Consider the following 10,781-nt stretch of genomic DNA (forward strand, 5'->3'; position numbering starts at 1 on the left):
CCACCAAACTAGAATAGAAGTTCACAGATTCATAGACCCTCTTCTATTCTTGTTTATATGTAGAAATATTCACATTTGTTAATATTTTGAGGTTCATAACAATAAAAAATAAATTTATAATGTATGAGGGTCAGGGTGATTTGGAAGACACTCTGACATATGTTTGAATATCACTTTCTTAAGGTCAGCAGTTGGGTTTGCAGAGCCTAACCTTGCCTCAGTATAGGTTTTCACAGTGGCTTTTCTCTGGGCTCAGGACTTCCTCTTCCTCCCTGTGGTCAGTCATAAGTCACTCTCCCTCTTTCTTCCTCAGTGTCCTACTACCTAAACTGAATCACATGGGACATAGAGAGAACCAAGAGATTGTGGAGACCCAATATGGAAATGCCACAGGAGTATGTCCTCCAAAAGCGAGAGTTCAAGTTTCAATGCTACAGTATAGTCACAGAAACATTTGAGTCAGACTTCCACTGGATGATTGGAGAATTGGGAGTGGGACAGAAGAGAAAAGGAAAGGGACCCTCACTACATTCTCCTGATGCAAAAAGGAAGAGGGAAGAGGAAAGCTGAAGGGGGTGTTGAATTCCCTTTTATTCAGTAGGAAGCAAAAGATAACTTCTTTTCCCCTTGAGTTTCAGGCAGAAATGAGGATCCCACTCAGACTATAAGTCAGGTCAGGTCTTGTGGAATTCCCATCAACCTGCTGACTCAAAGTGAGGAGTCCCCTGAAGCCACAGAGCTATTATAGAAACTTTGTTCTCCAATGATGCTGCACCAATTTGTAGGATAAGAGTAGAACTTCCCTTTCTGAACCTCTCATCCCTGAAGAACATTGAAACCACAGCAAAAAGATACAGCTTTTGAGGACATCTAGGTGGCGCAGTGGGTAGAGCACTGGCCCTGGATTCAGGAGGACCTGAGTTCAAATCCAGCCTCAGACACTTAACACTTACTAGGTGTGTGACCCTAGGCAAGTCACTTAACCCCAATTGCCTCACAAAAAAGATAGCTTTCAAAAGTTTTATTATGAATTCTTTGTCCTGCAGCTGTTCATAGAATCCAGGAGGTGACCCAGAGGATTCTAAAGAAGAGGGGCCAGGCTACTAACACAGGTTCCCATTGGATACAGATGTCTTCCAGAAGAGCAAGTAGTAAAAACAAATACACAAAAATGGCCACCAAATAATTTACGTAAGTTAAATCTCATAGATAAGAATAAATTATAATAGGAGAGATCTCAGGAAGGCTGAAATCTGGAGAGATTGAATCTGACTGTGGAATTCCTTGGCTTGGTCCATTTCCCTTTAAAATTAATTGTCCAAGGTCCCTGAGCCTTTCAGTTCAGTTCCAGGTGTTCCACATAGCTCTGAACCCAGGCCTCACTGGGGTTGGCACAGACCTGCTGGCCTTTTCTCAGGAGGAACCTGAGGAATGAGAAGAGGAGAGGTGAGTTCATGAAGGGAGAGATGTTTCTGAGTGTCACACCATGTCCCCACTGCCCACTTCCTGCACATCTCTTGAGGCCTTAAGGAGTAATCCTCACCTCTAGCACCATCTCTCAGGCCTTTCTGAGTAATCAGAAAGGTTCTCTCTAGAGGGCTATCCATTGGGGAGTCTCTCAGCAAGCATTGTCTGGTCATAGAATTCCTGTTGCTTCCTTTTCTCCCCCTTCCTCCCCACAGACCCCTTGGGTGAGCAGCTTCCTGCTTGCTCCATGGAGAACACAACCTTGGCCAGGGACCACCTGTGGGGCTCCTTTCCCTTCTAACCACAGTTTCCCCTAAGTGGCCTGATTCATCTATTTGACCAAGTTGCTCAATGATCCCCTTTCTTCTTCCCATACTCATTCCCTCCATCCCCTCAAGAGATTTAGTGGGTAGATACTCACACCACACCTGGTTGGGAACACAGGCTGCTGGTCTCATAATAGTCTGCCACAAATTTTCTGTTTATCTGTTGACGAATATAAGAGAAGCAGCAGGAGGTGGGAGGGTCAGAGCCCACTGCAAAGAAAGGGGAGGGAGGAGATGAGTAAGGTCATATCTTCACAGCTGACATTGCTTAGCTGCTGACTCCATCCCAGGGACATGCTCAGTACCAGGCACACAGGAGAGGTGATGCCTCATGCCTCCCTTACCCTGCCTGCTTCCAGTACCAGGTGTGATTCTCATTGTGCCTGTAAGATGATCAGACCTTATGTTCCCGTCCCCAGAGAGGATAGTTTGAGGAACCCTGAAGTGAGGGACTTCAAATGGATTTCAGATACCTGCCTATCCAATTTGTGCCTTTCCTGAAGGAGACACTTGCTGGCAATCACATGGAGAGCTAGCAGCAGAGCCAGAATGAGAACTTAGCCAGGCACAGAACCCATTCTAGGGCTCTTTCTGTTCTCTTGTCTGATCTCCATGTAACTTTTAACCTGCACATACTGTCAAGGACAGGTTAATTCCTTCAAATCCAAAAGGCACAGACATCTTTCCTTCTCCTACTCCTGTCCCTCCCTTTAATATCTCCCCCTTCCCATCCTCACATATCCCTTTGATCAGACTAGGCTTATCTCTTCTCATCCATCTATCCAACATATGACCAGAGCCTGGGCACAGCCACAGAGGGCAGGAGGAAGCTCACTTACTTGGTGCTGTAGAGGCCAGGGAGCTGAAGGCTATGAGCAGGAGGATGGAGAGGGCAGCCACACAGACCTTCATGATCCTGAGAGGAGAGAGGGGCTGGAGGAGCGGAGAACAAGCTAAGAGACTCTGGAGGTCTGTGTCTGTCTCATGCTTGGACCCTATTTTTATAGGGAATTCTGGGAGTCCCCAGAGAGAAAGAAGGAACATAAAAAGAGTGGAAATTCCAGTGTGGAGCTCATGTCATGGTAGGAATTGGAAACTCAAAAGTGAGCCCAGGAAATGTAAGGCTGATGTCAAAGACTGTGGTTGTCTCCCCCAGTGCACCTTCATCATGGCGGAAAGAAGATGGGGGATATACAGAGGAGAAGTGTGCATGTGGTGAGGTGGTGAGGTGATAAGGGGGAAGTGGTGAACTCAAGCTAGCAGCAGAGACAGAAGAAACATGAGCAAAAATCAATAAGAAAGAGACTTTTGTTGACCAACGATATGAAGTGTTCAACATGATCTTCATCCTGCTTTGATATTTTAACTGCCTTCAACCTAGGATTGTAGATTTAGGCTGAGAAGGGTCCTTGCTGGTTTAGTCCAATGCTCTCATGTGCCTGCTAAAGAAACTGCAGCCCAGAGAGAAGTGACTTGTCCAAGCAGATCCTAGATATGGTCCCAGGTCTGTTATCTTCTCATCTTTATACTCACAGAGAAGGAGCCCCATTGGGTCCTTCTAAGGCAGTCATGGATAATTTTTGTACAATTGGTGGCCATGAAAAGATCCATGAAATGAGGTTCCCTGGTTTGGGCTGTCCCCATATCCTCATTCTTATGTGGTTATTTTAACAGCTTAGATTGTATGACACTTTGAGAAAACCCAAAATTTTGACATTGATTATCTCATATCACCTTCACAACAACATTATGAAATCGGCAAGGTTGGGATTCTTATCTCTAGTCTCTTTGGGAGACTTGATATAAAGTGGATGGAGTCCTAGGCTTGAAGTCAGGAAGATCTGGGCTCAAGTACCATCTCTGAAACTTATTAGCCATGTGACCTTTAACCTCACAGTGCCTCTAGCCAACACTCCAAATCAGAGCATCTGTAGAATAGTTGCTATTTAATCACCAATTTTTATTAAATGGCTTGTCCAAGTTGTAATAACATGAAAGGGACTGATTCAGAATTCAACTTTAGGCCTTCTGACTTCAGATAGGGTTTGACAAAATTCTAGAGCTTATGGGAAAGGAGGCAACATGAGACTCTCTGGGGAAGACCAGAATTATGGGACATTCTTAAGAACACAGCCATCATATGTAAGTTCCTTTTTGTCCAATGGAAATGAAATTCATGTTAATGAAGAAAAACAAGAAAAAACCAATAAAGAATTTAGAGGTAAAAAAGTTCTAGAAGGGGAAACAAGGAAGTAAGGGAGATGATTTACCATTGGATAAACTTAATAGATATATAAAACCACAAAACTACATTCAGTAGAATTAACAGATTCATACACACACTTTGTTTCTGTTCTTTGTATGTTGAAATGTTCACATTTGTTGATATTTTTTGAAGTTCATAGTAAAAAAAAAGTATAAATTTATAATGTATTAGGGTCATGGTGATTTGGAAGACACTCTGATGTATGTTTCGATATCACTTTCTTAAGGTCAACAGTTGGGTTTGCAGAGCCTAATCTTGCTTCAGTATAGGTTTTCACTGTGGCTCTTCTCTGGGCTCAGGGTTTCCTTTTTCTGCTTGTGGTCAGTCATAAGTTACTTTCCCTCTTTCTTCCTCAGTTTCCTACTACCTAAACTGAGTCACATGGGACATGGAGAGAACCAAGGGAATGTGGGGACCCAATATGGAAATGCCACAGGAGTATGTCCTCCAAAAGAGAGAATTCAAGGTGTAGTGCTACAGTACAGCCACAGAAACATCCAAGTCAGACTTCCACTGTAAGAATGGAGCCCTAGGAGAGGAAGAGAAGAGAGACAGAAAGGGGGTCTCACTACATTCTCCTGAAGCAAGAAGGAAGAGGCAAGAGGAAACCAGAGAGGGGTATTGCATTCCCTTTTACTCAGAAGGAAGCAAAAGAAAACTTCTTTCCCCTTGGGTTTCAGGCAGAAATCAGGATGCCCCTCAGATAACAAACCAGGTCAGGTCTTGTACATGTCCTACCCTTTTCCCCTCCAGCACAGGTGGTATGGCATAGTGGTAAGAGCACTGAACTTAGAGTCAGGAAGGCTGAGGTAGCAATCCTGCCCCTGATACTGACTAGCAAGTCACTCAATTATCCTCATCCTTTAGACCTAGATCATTTCCTTTCCTAATCCTTCAAATACCCTGAGTTTGACTCAACTATTTAACCCCTTAATTTTAACATCTTTTTTTTCAAGTTATGAGGGTAAGAGACATTCAGAAATGCATAGTGTAAGATACCCATTGACAAAAAAGAAAATTAAATTGTAAAAGGAGACCAAGAAACGGACAGGGACATCTTAGGGCTTCTCTGGTATTTTCCCCTGGGGCCATCCTCTCAGTTTCTAGGGATAAAAAAGGAGTGATTCACTCTCATTCATTTTGGGAACTATTCCAGCCTTGCCTGCTAGTGTAGCCAGTATACTGCTATCAGTGGGGGAACCCCACCTTGGATGCTTCCTAGCCAAATGCTCATAGGAATATCAGTGAATCTCTCAGACCCTCACTTTCCTCACCCATCAAAAGAGGATGATAATATTCCCTCTACCTACTTCAAAGGGCTGTTGAGAGAAAAGTCAGTCCTTTGGTGACTTGAAAACCCCCTAAGAATGAGAATTCTGGACAGCAGGATCAAGGATTTGGAGGTAGAAGGAAAGTTAGAGTGCATGAAGTCCAACACAGACTAATTTTCCTTCCCAGTCCCTTTCAACTCTCTCTTGGGATTTCACCTCCTCAGCAGCCCTGTGCTGTAGGCAGTGTAGAGAAAATGGTAACACTGGCCACCAACATCCACCACTGACTAACACAAAACATGAAAGAAGAAACAGCCTTTGCCTCACTGAGGCTCTTTACACCTCTTAAAACATATTCTGGGGGCAGCTAGGTGGCGCAGTGGATAGAGCACTGGCCCTGGAGTTGGGAGGACCTGAGTTCAAATCCAGCCTCAGACACTTAACACTTACTAGCTGTGTGACCCTAGGCAAGTCACTTAACCCCAATTGCCTCACCAAAAATATATATATATATATATATATATATATATATATATATTCTGCTACCCCTGTTATCTAAGGTAGCCTCAGGGCAGCCTTGAGTGAATGGCCCAAGATCACAGAGGTAATGTGTAATAGAGTCCAAGTGGGAATGCCAAGAAGGACTGGATACTTTTGAGGAACTTATATATACATTAGTGCATAGGATGCTCAGCCTGAAGTCAGGAAGACTCATATTCCTGAGTTTAAATCTGACCTCAAACGCTAGCTGTGTTATTCTGAGCAAGTCACTTAACTCTGCCTCACTTTCCTCCTCTGTCAAATGACCTGTAAAAGAAAATAGCAAACCACACCAGTATTTTTGCCAAGAAAAACTCTAACTGGATCACAAATAGTCAGATGCAACTGAAATGACTGAAATGACAAAGATAATATAATAATCTACACAAGGTGTTGGGAAAAAAATCCCAAATTATCACACTCCTAGCAACTGTATAATGACCTCTATAGGAGAGGGAACCCACCAGAGCCTGACACAGTCCCTTCCAATTTGAACAGCTGTAATTGTTAAGAAGTTTTTCCTAATGTCATGCCCAAATTTAGGTCCTGACAAATTTCACCCTTTGCCCTTGATTCTATTTTTGGGCCCCAAAGAGAACAAATCTCAACTCTTCCAAAGGACAGACTCTCAAATACCTAAAGATACAAATCATATCAATACTGGGTCTTCTTCCTACTGACCATCCCTAATTCCTCTTGGGACTGTGAGCACTTCATGTCCTTGGTTGCCTTCCTCTGAACATTCTCCAGCTTCCTAATGTTCTTCAGAAACTGGTTACCAAGACTGACCCAAAGATTCCCTGTGTGGTCATAGCAGACCAGAACAGTAGGGATGTTGTCTCCCTATTCCTGATAGTTTGCTTCCCAACATTGGAGAAGGTAGGATGTTTGGAATCCCCATCAACCTTCTGGCTCATAGGGAGATGTCAGTCGAGTTTTTATTACTAATCTAGGGGAAGGAGTTTTTAGGTTTAAGCTAAACTCCGGGATGCTCTTCCTTTAGGCAGAGAGCTATTAGAGGAAGTTTGTTAGCTAATGGTGCTTCACCAATCTCATAGGATAAGAGCAGAACTCCAATTTCTGAGCCCCTCATCCCCAAAGAACATTGAAACCACAGAAGAAAGATACAGCTTTAAAAGTTTTATTCTGAAATCTTTGTCATGCAGGTGTTCATGGCATCCAGCAGGTGACCCACAGGAGTTTAAGGAAAAAAGGGGAGAAGTCCCCATGGGAAATTGTTGTGTCCCAGAAGTGGAAATAGCAAGAACAAATGCCCAATGTCATCACCAAATAATTTACATAAATTAAATCTCATAAATAAGAATAAATTATAATGGGGGAGATGATCTGAGGAGGCAGGAATTTGGGGATCCTGCATCTGACAGTGGAATTCCTTGTCTTGGTTCATTTTTCTTTAAGATTAATTGTGCAGGGCCACTGAGCCCCTCAGTTCAGCTCCAGGTCTTCCACATAGCTCTGAACCCAGGCCTCACTGGGGTTGGCACACACCTGCTTGCCTTTTTTCATCTGGAATCTAGGGAGAGAAAGAAGGAGAGATGAGAGGTCATGGAGGGAGAGTTGTTGTTCTGTGTTCCAGCCATTTCCAGGACTGACCACTTCTGTACATCTCTCAAGGACCTGAAGGAACGAACAATCCTCATTCTCCAGCAACATCTCTCAGGCTTTTCTGAGTCAATCAGGTTCTCTCTAGAGGCTTGTCCAGTGGGGAATCTCTCAGAAAATCTCATGGGGCCATAGAATTCCTGTTGCTTCAGTTTCTCTCTCCCCCTTGGGTCAGCACCTCCCACTTTGCTCCATGGAGAACCTAACATTTGTAACCAGGGTTTCCCTTGAGTGCACTGATTTATCTATTAGACCAGGTTCCCAATGGGCCCATTTCCTCTTCCCATCCTCTCTCCCTCTATCCCCTCAAGAAATTCAGTGGGTTGATACTCACACCACACCTGGCTGGGAACACAGGCTGCTGGTCTCATAATAGTCTGCCACAAATTTTCTGTTTATCTGTTGACGAACATAGGAGAAGCAGCAGGAGATGGGAGGGTCAGAGCCCACTGCAAAGAAAGGGTTAGGGTTAGGGAGGCAACAGATGAGTGAGGTCATATGTTCACAGCTGACATTGCTTAGCTGCTGACTCCATCCCAGGGACATGCTCAGTACCAGGCACACAGGAGAGGTGATACCTCATGCCTCCCTTACTCAGCCTGCCTCCAGTACCAGGTGTGATTCTCATTGTTCCTGGGGGAGGATCAGACCTGATGTTCCCATCCCCATAGGGGATGATTTGAAGAACCCTAAAGTGAGTGTGTGTATATGGAGGCTTGGGGTGTTGAAGTGGATTTCAGATCTCTGCCTATCCAGTTCTTGCCTCCTGTTGGGGAAGCCATTTACTGGAAATCACATGAGTAATTAGCAGCAGAGACAAAATGACAAGGTAGCCAGACGCAGCCCCCAGCCTAGGGTTCTTTCTGATCCCTTGTCCTAGCTCCATCTCACATTTAACTCTCATGTACTGTCAAGGGCAGGTTAATGCCTTCAAGTGCACAAGGCACAGACATCCTCCCTGCTCCTGCCCCTGCCCCTGCCCCATCTTTTCAGTCTCTCACTTCCCAATCTCCACAGATCCCTAGGATCAGACTAGGCTTGTCTCCTCTCAGCCATCTATCCAACATATGACCAGAGCCTGGGCACAGCCACAGAGGGCAGGAGGAAGCTCACTTACTTGGTGCTGAAGAGGCCAGGGAGCTGAAGGCTATGAGCAGGAGGATGGAGAGGGCAGCCACAGAGACCTTCATGATCCTGAGAGGAGAGAGGGGCTGGAGGAGCAGAGCACAAGCTAAGAGACTCTGGAGGTCTGTGTCTCTGTCTCATGCTGGGACCCTATTTTTATAGGGAATTCTGGGAGTCCCCAGAGAGAAAGAAGGAACATAAAACAAGTGGAAATTCCAGTGTGGAGCTCATGTCATGGTAGGAGTTGGAAACTCAAAGTGAACCCAGGAAATACAAAGTTAGTGTCAAGAACTGTGGTTGTCTCCCCCAGTGCACCTTCATCATGGGGGAAAGAAGATGGGGGATGTACAGAGAAGTGTGCATGTGGTGAAGTGGCAAGGTGATAAGGGGGAAGTGGTGAACTCAAGCTAGCAGCATAGACAGAAGAAACATGAGCAAAAATCAGTAAGAAATAGGCTTTTGTTGACTATTGATATGAAGAAGTATTCGACATGATCTTCATACTGCTTTGATATTGTAACTGCCTTCATCCTAGGATCATAGATTTGGATGGAGAAGGGTCCTTGCTGGTTTAGTCCAACACTCTCACATGCTTCCTAAAGAAACTGCAGTCCAGAGAGAAGTGATTTGTCCAAGCAGATCTTGGATATGGTCCCAGGTCTGTTATCTTCACATCTTTATACTCACATAGAATGTTTCATACAAAGGAACCTCTCTGGGTACTTCCATGGCCACTCATGGATCATTTTTGTATAAATGGTAGCCATGAGCAGGTCCATGAAATGAGGATCTCTGATTTTGTGTTGTCCCTACATCTTATTTATTATGTGATGATTTTGGCAGCTTGCATTGTATGACATTTTTAGGACACATGAAAGATTTTTATATATATTATCTCATATCACCATCACTACAACCTTATGAAGAAGGCAGGATTGGGGTTCTTATTAGCTGTGTGATCTTTAACCTCACAGTGCCTCTAACCAACACTCTAATTAGATCATTTATAGAATAGTTGCTATAGAATGACCAGTTTCTATTATATGGGTGGTCCACGTTGTAATGACATGGAAGTGATAGATGGAGAATTCAGCCTTACACCTTCTGACTTTAGGCACGGTTTGAAAAAATTCTGTGGCACACCTTCATGGGAGAGAAGGCACCATGAGAATCTCAAAGTCTGAGAAGCTGGGGAAGAATGTAGGTATAAAACACTGGCTAGAATTATGGGACATCCTTATGGGACATCACTTCTTATCCAATGGAAATTAAATTCATGGTAAAAGAGAAAAAAAAAACAAGATGTAGGGGAAGCTGGAGATGACTGGGAATAGAATATGACTATTGATAGGTGCAGAAGTGATGGAGTAGCACAGGCATCTCCTTCATTTGTCCTGACATTTCCTTGAGAAGGAACTTTCCCATCCATTTGTGGAGTCAGCTGACCTGGGACTACACCCAGGATCTGCCTCTTTCTACTGGAACAGTGTTGAACAAGGACCCTCTCCCTGGCCCACAGATTTTTAGTTTTAAGAAGATTGTATTGGACTAGACAACCAAGGGCCCTTCTAGGTCTAAATCTATGCTCCTAAGATATAGGCAGTTATGAAATCATTTTGGTATGGAAGTCATGCCTTATATTCTTTCAAACCAGTGGTGAAGATAATTCTTTTTGAGATTTGTGTCATCAGTCTCTACTGCGGTCTCAAGTTTTTTACTTCTCCATCAATGCCCTAGTCACCCAGGACACAAACAACTCTCTCTTCATGCATTCTCCACTCTCCCCATGATGAAACTGCACTGAAAAGCAAAACCTCAGCACTTGACACAACCTTACATTTCCTGCGTTCCTTTTCCAGTTTCCAACTCCCACTGTGACTTTTGCAGCTTCTTGTGGTAAATGGCGTGAGATGTTGGTCTAAGCTTGATTTCTGTCTGGCTGCTTTCCATATTTCCCAGTTGTCTTTTTCACTTACAAAATTGACCCAAGTGGGTGATTTCCTTAGGTGGACTACACACTCTGCTGCTATGTTCACTAGCTTCTATTTCTGAATGAAATTAACAGAACTTGGAGAAGAGCTGATGAAATGACTGCAGTATTGTCTGGGTTTTTTTGGGGGGGGGTTGATGAGGCAATTGGGGTTAAGTGACTTGCCCAGGGTC

The 10,781-nt window shown here is 44.0% G+C and overlaps 2 protein-coding genes across 3 annotated transcripts; both read right to left on the reverse strand.

Moving 5' to 3' along the window:
- Positions 1-1,336: 1,336 nt before the first annotated feature.
- On the reverse strand, positions 1,337-2,705 carry LOC122756280 (C-C motif chemokine 4-like). 2 transcript variants are annotated; one of them, XM_044005475.1, is made up of 3 exons: positions 2,633-2,705; positions 1,889-2,003; positions 1,337-1,412 (listed from the first exon to the last, which is right to left on the reverse strand). In XM_044005475.1, the coding sequence occupies exons 1-3, from the start codon at positions 2,703-2,705 to the stop codon at positions 1,337-1,339; spliced, it is 264 nt and encodes an 87-aa protein (XP_043861410.1). The 2 variants fall into 2 exon arrangements, with proteins under 2 accessions (XP_043861410.1, XP_043861409.1); XM_044005474.1 differs by having other exon boundaries at positions 1,337-1,424.
- Positions 2,706-7,267: 4,562 nt separating this feature from the next.
- LOC122756151 (C-C motif chemokine 4-like) lies at positions 7,268-8,684 on the reverse strand. Its single transcript, XM_044005296.1, has 3 exons — positions 8,611-8,684; positions 7,828-7,942; positions 7,268-7,404 (listed from the first exon to the last, which is right to left on the reverse strand). The coding sequence occupies exons 1-3, from the start codon at positions 8,681-8,683 to the stop codon at positions 7,317-7,319; spliced, it is 276 nt and encodes a 91-aa protein (XP_043861231.1). The 5' UTR covers position 8,684; the 3' UTR covers positions 7,268-7,316.
- Positions 8,685-10,781: the final 2,097 nt, after the last annotated feature.

Source organism: Dromiciops gliroides, chromosome 4 (assembly GCF_019393635.1).
Source record: "Dromiciops gliroides isolate mDroGli1 chromosome 4, mDroGli1.pri, whole genome shotgun sequence".
NCBI classification, from domain to species: domain Eukaryota; kingdom Metazoa; phylum Chordata; class Mammalia; order Microbiotheria; family Microbiotheriidae; genus Dromiciops; species Dromiciops gliroides.